Raw genomic sequence first — 20,289 nt, 5'->3', positions numbered from 1 at the left:
TACTTCCCTACATTTATTCTTTTATACCTTAGTGATGGCTAGGACCATCTGGGTAGGGTGTGAATACCAAACAAAAGGAGCAGATAGTGTATTCAGTTGCTTTCTTTACTCTTATTTTCCTTATCCTCAAAATCTTGTGTCTGCATTTTCTACTTTATCTGACATATCCAAAAGGGAAGTGGTTTGTCTTCTTTGAAGCATTGACAAGCGTGACCTCTATTTCTTTATCTTCTCTCCAGACTGCCTTTAATTAATTTCTATACTTTTTCAAATATACTTCTGTTCTCCTGTCACTATGATTCCAGTACCTTTGTAATCCTGACTTTCTTGCCCATGCAATTTGTGCCTCCCCACTTGAGCAACAGTGTTTGCAACCCACACTCAAAGCTTTTGTTGATTACCCCCCTCCGAGTACTTACATTTCTTGGAATCCGGGGTCACCTTCTCCATTAGTGCAATGAAGTTTTCCAAAAACTCTGTGTTGTTATCCGACAAGTCAAGATCTTTGCAATACTCCCTGTGATGGAAGAAAGAGGGGGGAGGTTCCGGGGGTTCGAGGGAACGAAAAATGTCACATCAGATTACCTTCTCACAAACTGACTCGTGTGGATCTGTGAGGATATGTGGGTATACTTACAAGCCTGCAAGTGTGAGTGTGCAAAGGAACAAAAGACAGGCCTTAAGAAGTACGCTTTGGAGGAACAGAGGGAACTTGCAAGGGACTCTGCTGACATTGTGAATATTTCCTCGGTGTATCTCTGAAACACATCAGCACTTGCTTCTCAACAGTCAACCATTCAGGCCTTGAGCTGCCACCAAGCCTGGCCTCTTGGGGATGCTGAGAGTGGAAGTAGATTTGATCTAATCATTAAGAAACTGGGTTTGGATCCCCAGATCCAACAGCACTAGACGATCTCTGAGAAACCAACGCATTTCAGCTCAATCAACTTTAACAAATTAGCACTTTAAATGGCTCCACATCTCTGGTTGGCTGGTGAAAGTGAAGGAAGACTAGAGCACTTTGGTATTCGATGGGACCTTCCATGGACTATATGGTTTAATATTTTTTCCTGAATGGTAGTTCTCTAAAGCACCCTTAGATTTCTTGATTGTATTCTGCAGGGAGGCCATTCCTGGTATCATGCTGCAGGCAAAATATGATGGGGAACATTTGAAGCGCCAGAGTGTGTGGTACTAGAAAAAACATTTCTCAGCCAGCTGGTGACCTCTGTATTGCTTAAGCCTATGTGATGTATTTGTGGAACTGGTTTAGAACCAGAACTTTTAGCCATAACCAAATGAATGCAAAATCAAGGTTGTCTGAATTTAACAGTGATCCACTCATCCGCCCCATTGGCTGCAAGTCTTTATACTGAAAATGAGTGCCTGATAACTGATCACAGGTTAGTGCTCTCACACAATGCATTCTTTATTTAAATGTACACTCATTCGGACTGATCACATTTTCAACTCTGCAATGCTTGCTTGCAAAAAATAACTAGAAGAGTAAACACAGGAGAATTTGTCTGGCCATAAATTCATAATGGCCTTGACAGAAAAAAAACATTATGAAAAGGCAAAGTTAAATGGGTATCAAAGCAAATTGTGACGTAGAAAGGCAACATGAAGGCAGAGCATTGAAATGCCATAATATTGCTTCCGTGGAAAATGGAGAGAGGAGGGTGGTAGGAACAAAGGAATTTGAAGTGAAGGATATAAGTAATCTATCATAAAAAATGAAAAATGTATAGAAAAGTCAAAGAAAAACACATCACATGGAAATGGACTGAAAATGAGAAAGCAGAGTGGTAGCTAACATCTGCAGACAAAGAAGAAACATTTGGACCATAGGTCAAACATTTCTGGAGAGCAGTATCATATTATATGACTACATACAAACTATGAACAGCATGAAGTTCAAGGTGAGAGTGTGAGAATAAATATCACATAGACAGGAATGAGCACAAACATAATGACCCGTGTGCTATGACATGGACGACTCCTGGAACTAAATGGCAATGCCACACACCCCTTTCTCCCCAGCTAGTACTCCTTTGTTTACCAATCATTTTACCAATGGAAAACGATAAACACAATACAACCCCAGGTGACAAACAGCTTTCATCATGCGGAAGAATGTGAAAGCATATATATAAATATTATAGATGTTCCAGAGGATTGGCAAAGTGTCAAAACAGTCTAGATATGTTAAGCTGATCTCATTTTACCCAGTGATCCCTAGAGTAACCCATGAGCTTAGAGGTTGTTGCAGATCTTGGTAAAGCAGAAAGACCAAGATGAATCTTTTTCTCCAATGATGCTGGAAATGTTCCAAGAGCCATCTGAAGAATATAATAGCTGCCAGGACATGCAAGAACATCTCTCCTACTCTTTGCGAAAGCTGATGTTGCAGGTGGAACTTAGAGTAGGTCACACCGTCAAGCAAATGGCACTGAGCATTGATGATGGTGTATTCTTGCTCCAAATTCAAAACTATCTTATTATTTCACTGGAGAGAAAATAGTACTGGAAACAATTATGCTGTGTAATATTAGGGGATCTTGGAAATGAGGAAGCAATGCTTCGAGGATGGTTGGCTGGGCTGTGATTATCTCAGCCAAGGACCCCTTCCTCCCCACCATACTGCTTTCTGCAACTATTACTTTGGCAGAATCAAGGACTCACTTATTTGTTTTCATTTTTATCTAAAGATTCCTATACTGTAATATACAGAGAAGAGGGTATGTAGTTCCTAATGGCATGGAGATACACAGCATCAGCTGTACACTAGGTTTTGTGGACAAGGTCAAGATGTGTACCCTGCAATAGGAGGCAAGAGGGGGAAGCCCCTCTTCGGAACTAGGGCCCTCACACACCCAGCCAGCTAGGTGTCATGCTTCATCATACGGGCTTGCTCCTCGTCGGGCTGGCGCTGCAATGCCCGACGGGCACCCAATATGGGGCTCTTTATCGGAGATCTTTTGTTTCTGCAGTTTGGTGCAGTGGGGGTGAGGGGCCTAGCTGGTGTAAATGTTGTGTAAGTAAAGAAAAAAGGGTGGTTAAAACAGGTCAGTTAGTCCTAGAACTGACTTTATTCTGGAAGGTAAACTGCCTGATTAAAAATAGGGAGCGGCGGATATCTAGGAACTATATGTCTAGATGTCTACGCCCTACTCTCAATAGGTCGACATGTTTCTTGCCTTTTTGTCATGAGGATCATAGGCAATTCATCAGGACCAGAGAAAAATACTATCTACACATAGTGGGGAGGGAAACCTACCTCCCAAGTCGTAGTACAGTGGGTAATAGCCCACAGTCATCAAGGAACCTAAGGGCCTAAGTAACTTTGCCGCATCAGTGTCCGGCGTGTTAAAAGGACACCAACAGTTAGTGTCCGGCACTCCAGTGAATGCGCGCCGAGTGACCTACCCTCGCCGCCTGGATACTGTAATATAGCATAATAGATGGAATCATTAGGGATATTTTGGTATGGAGTAAAACAGAAACATTCAAATAAACTGTTAACAGCGTTAAATATTAGGCTGCAAAGTAGGATTCTTGTGGCCTACACACAAATGTTCGGCCACAAACAAGATGTTAATACTTTGAATAGGAAGGCACCTGTACTGTTCTCTTTGGGCACTCTGGTTCATAGGTCTTCTTAACATATTATCATTACATCATAGATTAGAAGATGCTCCATGGCCTCCTGCTTCACCATGGACCTTTTGCCTTTAGTTGTAATGGACTAAGGCATTAAAGTGTCATTGCAAAGTCAATTGCCAGTTGGCACTACCCATTATGGCATGTGACCAACATGGTCAACAAACAATACTGGTTACTAAAGCTCTTATGACTAAAGATCTGCTGGACATAAGAACTTCCTTTATATGTTACTCATAACTGCCCCAGGAACCAGTACCTTTCTGTCCCTCCTTATCGGTGCAAAGGGAATGATTTTATTCGACTTTGAAGGGCCTGATATTGTTTTAAGTAAGTTTTCTTCATCCTAGATCTCTGTGAAGGGACAATGGACATTAACAAATTTGTAACTTAGGGCCTGATTTAGATCCTGGCGGAGGGGAATACTACATCATAAATGTGACGGATATCCCCTCTGCCATATTACGATCCCATTATATCTTACGGAGATCATAATAAGGATATCTGTCACGTTTGCTACCAAGATATGAACTGAACCAATCGCTTCCTTGTTGACTCTCAGTCAGTCTAGTTTGCTGACCAACTGAGAAATGAATCAATAAATCATTTAATCAGAAAGTGCCAAAGGCACAAGAGGCACTACCCTATCTTCTCGTCAAATGTGAATGATATTCCCTATCGTCAAAATATTCCCTGTTCGCTCCTAATGGAACCAATCAATAGTTTACTTAATATAAAAAATCTCTTCCTAGATAAGTACACTAGAAATCTTTTCTTGAGTCAGGATCTTTACTTGAATTGTATGGATGAGATGACAACTGAATTCCCGGGTAAACCCATAATCTGGGGTAGCGATGGAAGGCAAAAAAAGATGAAAATGGAGCAGTTCTGCTGCTTTTTGGAAACAACCCACTCTTTGACTCCATTGAAGGGTTCTGGTAAAGGAAGGACAGCTACCGGCCCCTTGCCCAGGATATGATTCTTTGACTTCTGGTTCGCGAAGGCTACACATGCATGCACTGAGGGTATCATTATAGGAACATGGGCACAGAAGGACACAATGTTTTAGAGTACACAGAGTTGACATATGAACTGCTCTGCAAATATGAAATATGTACATGTAATGTTATGCAAAGAATACATACACACACGTATGCACACGTGCCCACTCACACACTCACAAACACACCAGTGTATCAGGTGAATAGACTGGCGAAAAACAAACATTTATAATGGGATCAGCAGGAAGTTGAACAGTTTCTTGTGTACTCATACACAGCAGCTTATGGATCTGAAATACACAGTGCATTTGTGTAAAGCAGCTTGTGGGTGTGTATGTGTAGAATGAAGAAAATAGATGTGAAACAAACATGTTGTGTGTAGTGCACTATTTGTACAATGTCACACATTGCGTGGATTTAGAACTTAGTGTAATACCTAATTATTTGACTAAACAGAGTGGTATGTAAATAGTATCTTCCTCTGCACATCCAAGTGAAAATGTATGATGTATATAAACTAGTACTTTGCTTATGGAACTATATCAATATGACTACAAATCCCACAATGCAAGCTTCAATTGCTGAATTGTGTGATCACAGATGTGTGTGTGTTTTTGTGCATACATGGGTGTATATCACAGTGTGTGAATACATACCACTGCGGGCAATCACAGAACACACAAATGTGCATGCAAATATTATAGAGTGCATAGAAGCATGCCAGAGTTAGTGCGCAGCCTGGTGCAAAACCTTTATGCAGCCCCCCTCTGGATGCTTCTCCTGTGTTGGTCGGGTCTATAAGCCACACCCTGGTACTTTAAGGAAAGAGAAAGCATGGCGTCTGGTGCTTTCTAGTGGACTTGCTGCACAAGCTGTCTCATTAGTAATGAATACAGATGGCAGGCTTGCTGGTAATAGATACATGTGTCCATAAATGTTGGTGAAGGAGAGGAGAGCAGAGCTCTGGAAACTGCTATGCAAGGGGCATAATGCCCCATCTGCCCCTTCCTTTGTGAAGGAACCCTGTGCATACAAGCCTTACTGCATAAGTAAATACCTCTGTGTGCAGATGTAAATATGCAAGTGTATGAAAATAAGAAATACTGTTAAAAAACATTCACTTTGCATTTAAATTGAAAGAGCACCGGCTAAGCAAAATATGCCTAAGTGAAAATAAAAAACACAACTGTGCAGTGACTCCGACATCCACATGGTGATATTTAAACTTGAGTGTAAACAACAGTGGCAGCTGGTGACATTTGAAAGTGGTGGGTTGTAGAAGTTCGGTATGAGTGCCCTGTGTCGAGCTAGTGTAGCACGCAAGACTGACCGTCATAAGGGGGGGTTTGGGGAGTTATCCCCGGGAAAAGTTTGAAAAAAGAGTGGGCAAATGGTGCACATTCAAGCAAATGTGCGTGAGCAAGAAGGTTAATAAAGCAATTGTGGTTAAGACATCATTAGGGCACAAATGAATTTAAGCCTTTATCGCTAGACACAGGTTGATACTACTTTGCATATCATGGAGTCTCTGGTGGTCTTTTAATAAAAAACACCTCTGTATTCCGAAAGCATCCCCGGTCCTATCGTAGGGCACAATACAAAACCCTTATGATGGAGGGACCAATGGCAGCTGGCCCGGAGAGAGGGAGAGGGAGAGGGAGAGGGAGAGAGAGAGAGAGAGAGAGAGAGAGATAGAGGGAGAGAAAGAGGGAGAGGGAGAAGGAGAGAGAGAGAGAGGGGGAAGAGAGAGGGAGAAGGAGAGGGAGAGGGGGAGAGGGAGAGAGAGAGCGGGGAGGGGGGAGAGAGAGAGCGGGGGAGAGGGAGAGAAAGAGGGAGAGGGAGAAGGAGAGAGAGAGGGAGAGAGAGAGAGAAAGAGGGAGAGGGAGAGGGAAAGGGAGAGGGAGAGGGGGAGGGGGAGAGGGAGAGAGAGAGGGAGAGAGAGGGCTGGAGAGGGGAGAGAGAGAGAGGGGGGAGAGGGAGAGAAAGAGGGAGAGGGAGAAGGAGAGAGAGAGAGGGAGAGAGAGAGAGAGAGAGAGAGAGAGAAAGAGGGAGAGGGAGAGGGAGAGGGAGAGGGAGAAGGGGAGGGGGAAAGGGAGAGGGAGAGGTAGAGAGAGAAGGAGAGAGAGAGAGGGAGAGAGAAGGAGAGAGAGAGAGGGAAGTATGTGTGCGTGAGAGGGAGAGAAAAGAAGTGAGCGAGATAATGATGGGGAGAGAGTAGGGAGAAAGCAGAGGGAGGGTGAAGGAGGGGGAGAATTAGTTGGAGAGAGAACTGGGTCTGGAATCAGAGATAGATACAGTAGGTGAGAGGGACACAGAGAAAGAGAAAGTCTGAGCGAGGGAGGGAGAGTGGAAGAGAGAGATAGGGAGAGAGGGAGAGTGGAAGAGAGTGTGAGAGGGGGACTGGAAAAGAGTCTAAGTGAGGGTGGGAGAGAGGGTGTGTGGGAGAGGCAGGAAAAGTGGAAGTGAGTGTGAGCAAGAGAGATAGAATAGGTCGGAGCCGGACACATTAGCGCACTGTTATCCTGGACACATCACTTACTGTAGCTCAAGGGCACGTGCATTGACATCAGGAAGGCTTCCTTGATCACAAGGAGTGATGTTGTTCCCTGCTGGAGTCTTCGTGCCCAACGCCTCTTGTAAGTCATTATTAAGACCGCCTCCTCTCTCTCTTTGGGTACAGGCACATCCTTGTCTGGGTATGTGTCACTTTTTATTCTGGACTCTTAGAAAACCCATGGACCCTCTCTGACTATGGTTGCTGTTACTTGAATGCATTTATCATGTATTTATTAACCCACTCATTCTTTTGATCACAACCATTCTTTAAAAAAAAAGGAAGGCCAACTTCTACATTTTTCTGCGCCCAACAACTACGAACCCTGGTTAAAAAAATGATTTGACAGGAGTACAGTCTAGAGTGGAGACATTTAAGAAACACAGTCGTTATTTAACAACATGGCAGATATTTGAGGAGCAGAGCGAGTGCGACGGTGTAGGTTCATGACACTGCACCGGTAAGTTATGAGGCTGTTAATACTGCAGCTGTCTCCACACGTTTGGCTTCACTCCGGGCACCTGTGACGCGCACGCAAGGCGTACTGCCTTGGGTGCACGTCACAGGCTCACGCTCTTGCTTTGGGCTACGTTTATTGTACGTGCAACGAGATTCTAGCAGCATGTGTGTGGAGTGGTGCTATAAATTAGGCCTGTTTCAGGGCACCAGGCCAGTCTTTCTAGCGCTCCACATCAAAGTCACTCCTATTCTTAATAAAAGATAAAAGTGCTATTTATACTCCTCCTCCGTTTTTTTTTTGCAGATTTATTTAGCATGTACTCGACCGGAAGGTATTGGAGCACTTTACATGAGCAACAGTTACGTTACACAAGGACATATTCATATTTGTTTGGCAGGCACAGGGAGATTAAGTGATTTGCCCAGAATCACAGGATGTGGAGTCGACCCCGAAGCTCGAACCTTGACTTCCCGGCTCCAAAGTCAGCAGTCTAGCCAGGAGACCACATCCCTGCATTCGGTTACTACTGTGCAGTCTGTCGCAACCTGTTATTACACACCCTAGGGTTAGGTAGCAGACGATAAAACATGCTAAGTAGGAGATACACACAGTGTATCACCAGCACAATCTAACCCTCTGCACTTCAAGGAGGGATAGCTCTGCAGGCTAACGCATCCTTCCACGCTGGGCACTTTGACCTACAGTCCACCACCAATTCCACCATCAGCGTCTCGCTATCTTTAGCAACAGGAGCTGACTAGTCTGTGCACAAAAACACATTTCATGCACTGTCTTCCTGTCTATCTCTAATAGAGGAAGAGGGGGATACAGAGGACGTAGGAACTTAACTACGTTCTCTGAGTCATCTGGCTCTAACAGTACTGACAGTGAGGAACAAGCTCAGAGTACAATTACCAGGACTATTGGTATCTACCCCAAGGACCTCCTCCTTTCTTAGAGGAGGGGCAATGGTGACCACCCAGGGTAAGGGGCGGCAATTGGCCTCAAGGACCCCAACGGGGACAGACGCAGTTCAGCAGGATCTGGGAGAGGGGACGCATGAGAGTACAGAAGCAGGTGCGTTTCCAGCCAGAGAACCATGGGGAGGTGCAAACCCGCCACAAGGTTTACAGGTGGTAAGACAATCAGAAAATCCAAGTCAACATCTCCTCCTATGTCCTGAAGGAAGAATAGACTAAGGTGTTGAGCAAATGTCTGTCTTTCGTACCAACTGCCCATCCGAATCATTTCACTATCAAGACTGAGCTCCATCGGTTCTTTAGGAAGATACGCCTACGTTACTTTTTTTAGGCAGTCTCCTCCATTCCTTGCAGCCTCACAGACAGGATTGAGAGTACCATCCACTTTTGTCCCACCGGCACATGCTATGACCAACAAGATCCTGGCTCATGAAAACGTAGTCCTCAGGGATGTTTCCAAAGTACTTCAAAACAAAAAATATGTGAACCAGAATGTTACCAAAATGGAACGTGAAGCTCTCATCTCACTGAAACAGAACAAGGAGATTGTGATTAAACCAGCAGACAAGGGTGGAGCCATTGTGGTATAGGATGTTACCAAATTTAAGACCGAGATCCTCAATCAACTGCAGGATGGAATCAGTTATATGAAGCTATGGGCAGACCCCATGAAAGAACTGGAGAAAGATCTTGAGAATCACGAAGGAAGGCTTAGAACAAGGTTTTCTATCTAACTTGGAATTTCTGTACTTGAACCAAAAGCAGCCGTTTCTACCAACAATTTACATGCCTCCGAAAATTCATAAGGACATGTAGAATCCTCGCGGACGGCCCATCGTCTCAGGCTGCGGATCCCTACACGAACCCTTGTGTAGATACATAGACTTCTTCTTGAAGCCAATAGCAGAGACCTCAAAGGCATACTTGAGGGACACCATGGAGACAATTAACTTGGTGAATCAACAACCCTTTGACCCAACTGAGCAACTTCTAGTGACTTTCGACATCATGTCACTTTACACGAGTATACCCCAGGGATCGGCTCTTGAAGTAATGAAGATATCCCTCGACCGTAGAACAGCACCCACTATGGTACCTACAGAGTTTATTTTTAAATTACTCCATATTGCTATGATGAAAAACTTTTTCTTTTTTCAGGGTAACTATTACCTTCAAATCAAAGGCGTAGCGATGGGGGCGGCCTTTGCCCCAGACCTGGCGATTATCTTTATGGATCATTTTGAAAATTCCTATGTCTTCAGCGCCAACAATCCATATAACGCTCAGGTTACTCTGTGGAGGAGATACATAGATGATGTTCTGATGATCTGGACAGGTGATCCAGTGGAGTTGGGCCTTTTCCATACATGGTTGAATCAGAGGACTAAGGATATACAGTTCACCATAGACTTCAACCCTGAAAAAAATCTATTTCCTTGATGTTACCATTAGAAATGAGAACAACCTCCTCTGCACCACATTTTACCGGAAGCCTGGGTGGTGGCTACAATAGCCACCACCCATGGGGCCTAAGAGACAACCTGCCCTTTGTGCAGTTCCTTCGGATCTGTCGGAACTGCCCAAGGAAGGAAGATTTCATGACAGAATCAGAGGAGTTGTGTGATCTACTTCTACAAAGAGGGTATCTGAAGAGACTGGTGAAGAAAGCACGGAAGAGAGCTTGGTTCAGCCCCAGAGAAACATTGTTAACACCTAGAGAAAGGGAATGCGACTCTACACAGTCGATGATCTGCGCCACCACGTTTTCCACTCACAGTAACGCAATCAAGAAGGTGGTAAACCAACACTGGGGCCTAATATCGGATGACATGGAACACTTGGACCTACCAATGCATTCCTTTAAGAAGGCTAAAAGTGTGAAGGACCATGTGGTACGGTCACTTCTAGACTCACTGGAGGAACCATCTCTTCAAGTCTTTATGGAGTTTACACCCCACCCTAGGCCATTACAAGTGTGGACAATGTAAGGCTTATAAAGTTACGATCCGAACTAAAGAGTTTGTCCATAAACAGCACAAGATTGAACTTAAGTCCTTTACAAATTGTAACCCCTCCAATGTCATCTATGGAATCATTTGCCCCTGTGACAAAATATATGTCGGCCAAACACAGCAAAAGGTAAAAGCCTGCATATTGCAGCACTGCAGCAGAATACGGTGCGGAGTCCAAGGTGAGCCCCTGGTTGAACACTTCAGGGATGCCCAACACGGGCCAGACGATTTCAAGTGGTTAGTTTTGAAGAAGGCTTCCCTTGGAGCTGAAGGCGGCAACATTGAAACTATCCTGAATATAAGAGAATGTAAATGGATGTATTGACTGGACTCTATACGTATTGGCCTCATGAGCTTGACGCCAGCCATGCGCAGTTGTCTTGCCTAGCATCAGAATAATCGATTTGCACAATCTGTATCAGTTCTGCCCCACATAATATTTCCATTTCAATCATGTCTGACGACGGAAATACAATTCTTATTCTGAGCATATGTTAGACATTCACAGCTGTCCTACCTAACATTTTAACTAGCAATCTATGAGATCTGTCAGCACTTTTAGTGTCACACATAAGACTTTCATACTAACAGGTACAACAAGCAAAATGTGTGCCCCCTTTTTTAAATGGATCATGTATTATGGTCTCATGAATTTTCTGCCTGCTGAACCTATGTGATTCCTTTGAACCCAACCCCTTTGGGCTGTTTAAACATGAAGTAAGATGTTCATAACCATGCCTAACAATGTAATGAAATGTTTTTATCTTAAGCACTGTATTTAGGATAACCCATCAGCCATTAATGAGATCCTGAGGGGATAAGGGGATCCCATCCACTTGGCACAGACCAAGAATCATGGGATGCATTAGGAACTTTACTAATTGTAATGAGCACAATGCCTCTGAACTACCAGACTCATGTAATTCTGCCTAGACTGTCTCAGGCTTCTCCATCACGGAGTGCTCGTTGGAGAAGGGATCATTTCACCAGACTTTAACAACTAAACGTGAAGCATATATTTCCTTTGCAGTATGCATCTACATTTTTGTAATTATATCCACAGAACCAGAAGGTCCCCACCTATTTATTCATTTTTAGGTCTCGCCTGACCCAGCGCATACGCTGGTCTGGCGAGACTTATTGAGAGGGCTCCAAAAAGTGCTACCAGGTCAGCCTAGAGCTACAGTGCATGTGCGCGGGCGCAGCGCTTTACCGCGATTACTTTCACGGCCGCACGGCTGCTTTGATGTTTGATCGTGATCGCGATCACTTTCACTATCGCGGCCGCACGGCCACTTGGCATAGCCAATATCTCGCTTTTGGGACCTTATAAGTATTTAGTTATGCAACTGTTGCATGGCTAAACACTTATAAGGTCCCAAAGGCGAGACCTATTGGCTATGCCAATGCTTGTTATTCCTTCCATTTACGTTTTAACTTAACCAGATGCCTCACGCAGTCTTTTCTCCATGGCAACGCCGCCATGACTTGGCTTGTTTGACAAGCATCGAGCGTCTGCTATGACGCCGGCTGCGCGTTCACGAGGAAGACGAGCCCCTGAAGACGAGCAGGCTTTTTAGTGCTCCGGTTCCCTTGACAGAGACAAATGCACTTTGAAGAATCTAGGTAAGCAGTAGCAAGGATCGCGCTTAGTTAATGGAGCATACTTTCCCCCTTTTCAGTCACGCCTCACGGACGTGCTGGCTAACTTGGCTAAAAGCAGCTTTCTCCTTCTGTTTTGTAGTTTTAAAAGTACCCGGTGGGCTCTATAGACGTTGTGACTAGGCCCCGCATATTTAGGTAAACATTATTCCATTGTTTGCACTACGGGCACTCAGTATAGTGGAGTTATTTCAGGGATATCTGTGGTGGTTGACAAGCGGTCCTCCCTTTTCTTGTTATTTCCTTTAGATGTATATACAGCGGAAATGGGACCTTGAAGTCCATTCGGGCCTATGTTAAATTATTTATACAATTTACTGTTTTAATGGATGATCGTCAGGGACAGATGCACTGTTAACTATATAAAGTAAGTCCTGTTGATCATGTGTCATTCAGCTTATTTGTCACTATTCACCCCTACGGGATATATTCTGATGGCCCTCACCTTGTTTTCCAGGTGCCATCAATCCGCTCTCTGTCATTTAGAGCCTACGGGCCCAACTACAACATAACCACCATCCAGTTGATGGTGGTGCATGGTAAATTCAACTCTAAGATTTATTTCACCTTTTTCCATTTAGCTGCCAATACACTAGATACTAAGGATTTATTTTGTTAAATTCCCAGGTGCCCCACTTCTCAGTCCTGAGGAAGACCCCGTCGTAAGGATTCAAGCAGCCTACTTTGTTCTTTGGGGGTCGAAACGTCGACTGTATTATTGTTGTACGCCAGTTTTTATGTACTATTAACCACGGCTATGTATTATTTTTGATCATTCAATTGTGAGGCCAAGAAAAGTCGCCTACATTGTAAATAATTATGTGATGAATATGATGTCACTACCTTTCCTTTACAATTTTCCAACCCTCACTTGATGCACATAACCTCTTCCCTTTTCTCCCTTTCCCCGTAAGCAGGGCACTAGCAGGTACAGCCTTTTGCGTCGTTTGCTGATTAACAAGCATTTACAAGTGTTCAATGTGATTAAACAACATTGAACGATATAGTTACGGTGTAACAGTGTATTTATACCTAAATTGATTTAATTCTGTGTGTTCTTAAGAATTGTTCCACTGGGACCACATCTCTACTGTACTAACTAAGCATGCTGACCAGTGCCGTTACTGAATTATTTACTGGAGTTATTGAATCAAAATGTAGTATATTTTTCTGTTTTAAAAGCTCATACCCACATCATCTGCTTGTAACTTAGGGCACAATTTAGAGTTTGGTGATGGGTTATACCTTACAAACGGGATGGATATTCACCTTATTATACGTGAGCCCACTTCCCAAACCCAGGGGTTTCCAGCTGCACTCACAGCACAGCAGCAGCAGGATAGCTCCTGGCTCCATGCTTCGACCTCCCAGCTCTGCTCCTGACCCGAGGTAGGGGGGTCATCTGTACCCAGGGATCCTCGTCCTCCTGTCCTGGGGGGTGGGGGGACAGGCTGCATTTTATGTTATACAGCCCTTTAGCCCGGCGTCACAGGGAAGAACACTCATGACGTGCTGCCTCCGTGTGTGCAGCTCACCTCCCTCAGGTCCGTTCCCACCCTGCAACTCCAGCAGTGCAAGGATTGGCTGAGCGTTGGCCGCCCCTGACCCAACATTGGCTGGCCTGGGTCTGCCAACGCTCATTTGGAGCCTTGGGTGCTGTCAGCAATCCCCTGGGCACCTACATTGCAGAGCTTGGCAAAGGTTCAAGTGTGCATGTTGGGCTGGTGGGAGCAAGGCACCCGTCCAAACTAACATGCGCACTTCACCCCAAGTAGGACCGGCACCTGCCAATCATTGAGCAGGCTTGGAGCGGAGGCTTCCCTCCCCCCTCCCCCATGTAACTTCTTTGCTTGGGTGACGGTCATGCCATGCACTGCGGTAAAAAACTTAAATAAAAGATGGAATCATAATTATTAAATATTTTTAATATGGCAAAGAAACAGAGGGGTGACACCTCCCCCCCCCCCCCACACACACCCCCTTAAAAAGAAACTGCCCCTGGTAAACAAGCCACAGAACATGCAGAAAACTAAGTAGTTCAGCAACTCCCACAAAGTGACCTTAAATAGTATCGCCTGCCTTCCAGGACAGCAAAGTTAAAATTACATAACAAGTATGTGGAGAGGAGATACGGAAAAGACTGCGGTGGCTGCGGAAACTGATATTAGAAAGTAGTTTTACTTTTTGCTGTTTTATTTAGCAGGGACGTGGCTTAAAGGCGTTAGAGCACTTCAAATGAGCACCAGATGGCACTACACATTTTTTTAGGCACAGGGAGATTGAAGATTTGCACAGAAACAAAGGATGTTGAGCAGAGGACGGGACTCGAGTCAGGTTCGACAAATCCATGGTCCAAAGATCTTCCAGCATGTGTAAACCACTCTCTAATGAGAGATCCAAGTATAAAATGTGTGATGACAAACATATGTAACCGGCTATGGATTCAAAGAGTGTGCCTCACCAAAACTATACGATTGCTGAGGACTTTATAACCCAGGTCACACAAATGTCAACTGCAGAACGGGTTAATTTTATCTTCCACAAGAAGGCAGTGATGCTAAGAAGCAAGTTTGTAAACCTGACCAGTGTATTATCTTGTGTGATAATGTGACCTACTGCCGTACATTATAAGGATATTGCAAGTCACTGAGGAGTTCTGTGACCATGTAGCAGAATGAGGTAAAGACTGAAGGTTCATTGTAAGAGTTGTGTGTGTGTGTGGTGTGTGTGGTGTGTGTGTGTGTGTCCACGTATGTGCCCACACATGCATGACATGCCGGGAGAGTTGGTGAAAACAGCATGTAGTCGACAGTAGGCATACAATTGGTTGTACTCACTCGTCTACACAAGCATTTTATTGACATGGTATTTCAGAAATTATCAATGACCGCTTTTGCATAAATACTTGTATACAAATATTGGCTGGGCAAAAGGAGAATGACAGTGGCCTCTCCCCCAGGGCTTCCACAGTTCCCGGTCAATGAAATCATCGACTGAGTGCAAACTCGCAGGAAATGTGTTGCCCTGAGGATAGGCACTGCTTGACTGCCATCAACCATATGAATCCTGACAATATTTGCTTTATTAACCCTTTGGAGTTTTTCCTGAAGTGGCTCATATGACCCCTCGGTCCCAGAGGGGGGCCATGTGACGGCAACAGAAATATGCTAAGAAAATAAAATAAAAAGGCAAAGAAGTGGTCAACTGGTAAACAAAGGTAGCATTTTCCAAGAACTGTCCAATTTGATGGCGAGAATATGGAGAGAGGCATCCAGTCTATAACCCGTTGACGTCAGTAACTCGCTTAGGTCATCAAACAGGCAATATTTGGTTGTCTTGATGCATTGCAACCAAAACATAGTCCAAAAATCCAAAGGCTTAATAATTTTTTATGGCTCATGTACATACCTGTATGTATAGAAGACACACAATATACATACCTTCATAAGTATATATGCAAATATTGGATATTTACATATATACATATGCCATGTGTGACTCGATAATGGGCATGCATTGCTTGCTATGGCTTCATCTCTGAGGTTGTTTGTTCTACCGACTGTCAACAGATGGAGAAACTGACACGACACAGACAACAATGACAATAATAGGATCACAAGTAAGGATACCAATTGCCTCAAAGTCATAAGGTAGATGTAAGATAGCACTCAGAGCCCAAGCAGCAAGACCACTGTGGACTAGTGCAGCCGACAATGTATTCTGGCTCAGAGGGCTCAAGAAAGGACACCAAGCACCAGGGTGTGCTGTGATAAGTCACAGTGGGTGTTGTTTCACATTACGACTTGAAAGCGATTAGCAGCACTGGTTGTAGCAAAATGGTGGTGGGGGAGATGGCCAACATGATGAGACAGAAGAACAAATTATGGCAGGAGTCTGTATACAACAAAGTTCCTTAATATGGACAAGACATAAATAATATCACATAGCCTAAGTGCCTAACACAGAGTAGGGCATAATGGAATTGACTGGGTGCAAAAATGTCTTTTAAGACAGGGTAATGGAGTTTCTTTGCTAGCTGTCAGTAAGGGTTCTTGCAAGATGTTTTCTTAAAAAGGCCTTATTAAAGGGGGTATATTTGATGACATGAGGCTACAGGATAAACTTGAAGGGGGTGGGTGGGTTTGACCGAGATGTCAAGAACTGTGCTAGAAATGATGGTAAAGGGGAAGGAAAGCATAAGGATGAGCCATAAGGATGAGCTGTTGGGTAAGAGGAAAAGGATGAAGTAAAGGGAGGGTTGTATAGCAAGGACCAGAGGTGGAGAAGCATAATTAAAGCTAAGTGCGGTAAGCTGAATGTAGGATACAGGAAGGGTAGAAGGATGACACATTAGCGGGAGAGAAGGCATCAACTGGGAGCAAGGGTAAATGTGACCTGGAATGGATTGTGAGAAGCCGAAATTGAAGATAAATAGGTCCTGAATGGAGAGTACAGTGGAAAGAAGGAGTGTTGATTAGAAGAGAAGGGGGAGACTCAGGTGGAAATAAGAGCGCTGGGTTGAACTGAGGATATGGGGTTGAATGGGAGTTAAATGATAAGGTGAACTGATGGTTTCACGAGAGGGATTGAGTGGGTTAAAAGCAAGAGTAGAGGCCTGATTTAGAGTTTGGCATACAGGTTACTCCATCATAAATGAGATGGACATCCCGCCTGCTTTATTGCAAGTGTATTATATCGAAGGCCCAATGGCACTTCATGTTTGTATGATGGCCAAACTCTAAATCAGGTCCTAAGTGTCTCGACTAGAAAGAGGTGTAACAGACTGAATAGAAGGGTTAAATGAACAGATATTAGAAAGAAGGTGGAGAGCGTAAATGAGAATGTAAGTTCTTTGTGTGGAGAGGTGCAATGCAGTTTACGGGCTGGGATAAACTCCTGGCTCGGCAGACTCCCCTGTGGAGGAGAGTTGGCTGGAGCAGGTGGCATGTCTGATGGATTTCATTGCTGGGATTTAATAGGGATTACTGTGTTTGGGTATGTATGTCATGGCTTCACCAAGTAGTATTCATTTGCCGACCTCCAGACTCAGTTTACTCTCTCCCACAAATACCTACAGGTAAGTCACGCCCAGGGGATTTACAACGCTCGCCTACAGGAGCTCCCAGACTTTAGCCTCTTGGAGGTGCGATTGTTGATGGGGAGATTGGTACGTTTGGATGTCTCCAAGCTATATCATGCCCTTATATGCAAAGCCCATGAGACAATGACTCCACTCTGACAGAGATGGGAGGGATGGATTGAGGCACTGAAGCAAGATGTATGGTGAAAGGCATGTGTGGCCCCTAGGGAGCTGGCAATATCTGCATGTTTACGCCTGGTCCGGCTACACTATCTCCACCAAAACTATATGACTCCGGAATGACTGGGACATACAGGTATCCTTCCTGATCACAGGTGTGTCCGCTGTCAATCTCCGATGGCAGACTTTTTTCATACGGTCTAGCAATGACCAATGATTGCCCGATACTGGACCCGGAATAGTACCGCCCTCTCTGCAATCCTGGATACATCTATCATATTTAACCTGAAAGTGACCGTGCTGAGGATAATGGTTGACTTTGGGGGACACAGGAAGATAGAGATTTGGTGGGGTTGGTGGCTATGTTGGACAAATTAGACATAGGACAATCCTGGAAAAGACCAGACCTGGAGAAGTTGGTGAAGTTGCATGCGGGTATGGCCAAACAGGAGGAACCAAATTATGTTTCCCAGGGATGTCCACAGAAATTCGTCAAGATTAGGGGTAAATGGTGGAATTACTATGGGTGTCCCCTGTGCTGGGAGCTATGCCTCATAATGTGGTTTGAACTGTGGTGGGCAGAGGGTTGTGGTGGGAGGGGAATGAGACTGCAATCGGGGAGCTTAGTTTATGTTCATGATGTTTTTCTTTCCTTTGTGACTGCTTTGTTAAAAGCCAATAAAATTTGTTTAGCAAAAAAATCTGAATGTAAGTGGAGTGAGTGACTGGAATGGAGGAAAGGGCCAATAAAGGGTAGAATATTCAAAATTAGAGGAATGCTAGAAGGGAAACAAGGTTCTCAAAAATGTGCGCAGGATAAACTAGAATGATAGGTGGGCTATAATGGAGGAAAAGTGGGCAACCGCATATTTAGGGTGAGTTGGAACCAAGAGGGGGAAGACAGATCTATGTGGGGAGAGAAACAGTGTAGAGAGAGAAACAGTGTAGAGTACTCTGATTGGAATGGGGCATGGGAGGGTCAGAGGAGAGTATACAATACTTAGAGAGGAAATAGTGGGTTGGAATAAAAAAATAAGTGTGAAAATAATACATTATGGTATTCTGGGTAACTGCATGAGGACACTTCTATGAATATAAGAATTAGTAGTAGTTGGAAGGTGGACAGATCAGGAAGCGGGCTTCAATGGAGTTGAAGAAAAGTGCTAATACAAAAGTGGAAAAGAAAGTTGCAAAGGAGGATCTGGGGTAAGAAGTGAGTCCTAAAGACTGACAGCAAGACTCAGAGTTGTGGCTTCAATAAATGGTAGTGTCTTTAATTAGATGCTAAGGAATGGGCTACAGAAAGTGGGGTTGGTCAAATGGAGATCCCTCTGTAAACAGCAAATGTGCAGCTCTTTCAGTACTAAAATATTGAGTAGCCGAAAAACTTCTAACAATTAACTGACTGCTCTAGGTGAAACCGTGAAAACATTGTCTCAACCTTCACCCATTTAATAGGTTCCGTTAGCCTCAAAGTTTTAAAAGTCCCTAATGTTCTGAGTTAAGATTTCACTTCCCAAGCTTCTCTATAGACTTCATATTATATTATTGATGTCAGGATCTGCCTCGCTAGAGAGTGAGAGTGAGGAGAGGAGATATTTTTGTATGGTGGATTTTTGACAGTAGATGTTTTTGATCTGGAGGCCTTCTTCTCTAACCATTTTTAGTGCGTGCTTGTGATATATTCAATGATTAGTTTAGTCATTCCCTTAGATTTCAAAATAAACACATGTTCAACCACAGGAAAACCTTTGTGAATAAAATGGTTATTTCCTGGAAGTCACACACAAAATGTGAGTAAGACACAGCAACGCACCAAAAATGCTTTGGAAATTGAGTCCAATCTGTTGTAGTTTGTGTTTTACATGCTATCATAAAAAGGTGGTTTGACAAGAGTAGCAGTACCACAAATTTAGGTTGGCTGCATGAAACACCTGGTGATGGATGGACTGGAAATGCTAAGAAAAAGAAGGTAAGACAATTCACTGGTGGGCAGTGAGAGCATAAGAAAAAGGGTAGATCGGTAAATAAAATAGTAAGTGATGCAACAAGGCATTCTGGGGATAGAGAAATTGATTGTGTAGTTGATTACTTAATAATTAGATTAGGAAACTGAGGGATTGATAATGGAATATTTTGTTCATAGAGGACCAAGGAAGTGTATACCGCAGAAAGTTTAGGAAGCGAATCACAGGAGTTAAAGGACAATAAAGAATGGTAGTTTGAGAAAGTAGGTGAAGCAGACATTGAGGAGGCAGTGAGTGGGTGTTTAGATCACAAGCATGTTATCAAAGTTTATGTGCGATTACCTGGTTAATTAACAAGATATATGGATAAGGGGGGGACTGCACTAATCAGAAGGGTGGGTGACCAAGTGGGACACACACAATCAAATAACATGGAATGGCAGATAAGGTGATGGGTGAGACACATGGTGGCTTCGAAATAAACACCTCAGCAAGCTCACACGCAAAGCTACCTGGGAGCTATGAACACATGTCCCTCGGACTCAAAGCTGGTGGGCAACAGGGATTCAAAATCTGCAACAGAAAGGTAAGGTTATCCGGCAGGGGGTTAAGTAAGGAGAGACCTGCCCGCAGGCAGAGTGCAGGCCTCAAACAGTTTTCTTTTGTTATCTTTTTTAACAAGAGAGAAAAACAATAGTTCTGCCAGTGGCAGCATCTCAATGACCTTGTA

General features: G+C 43.9%; 1 protein-coding gene across 1 annotated transcript in view; it reads right to left on the bottom strand.

Annotated features, from left to right (window-relative positions):
• CACNA2D2 (calcium voltage-gated channel auxiliary subunit alpha2delta 2) overlaps positions 1-20,289 on the bottom strand; it is a 1,194,468-nt gene that overhangs the window by 159,262 nt on the left and 1,014,917 nt on the right. The window contains exons 22-23 of the mRNA XM_085627677.1: positions 20,072-20,132; positions 420-517 (exon numbers count right to left, since the gene is read on the bottom strand). Of these exons, the coding sequence (XP_085483803.1) occupies positions 420-517; positions 20,072-20,132 (159 nt within the window). The remainder of the gene's footprint in view (positions 1-419; positions 518-20,071; positions 20,133-20,289) is intronic.

This window comes from Triturus cristatus, chromosome 9 (genome assembly GCF_964204655.1).
Source record: "Triturus cristatus chromosome 9, aTriCri1.1, whole genome shotgun sequence".
NCBI lineage: Eukaryota > Metazoa > Chordata > Amphibia > Caudata > Salamandridae > Triturus > Triturus cristatus.
Note: the sequence above shows the minus strand (reverse complement) of the source record. Positions and strands in the feature narration are given on the sequence as shown.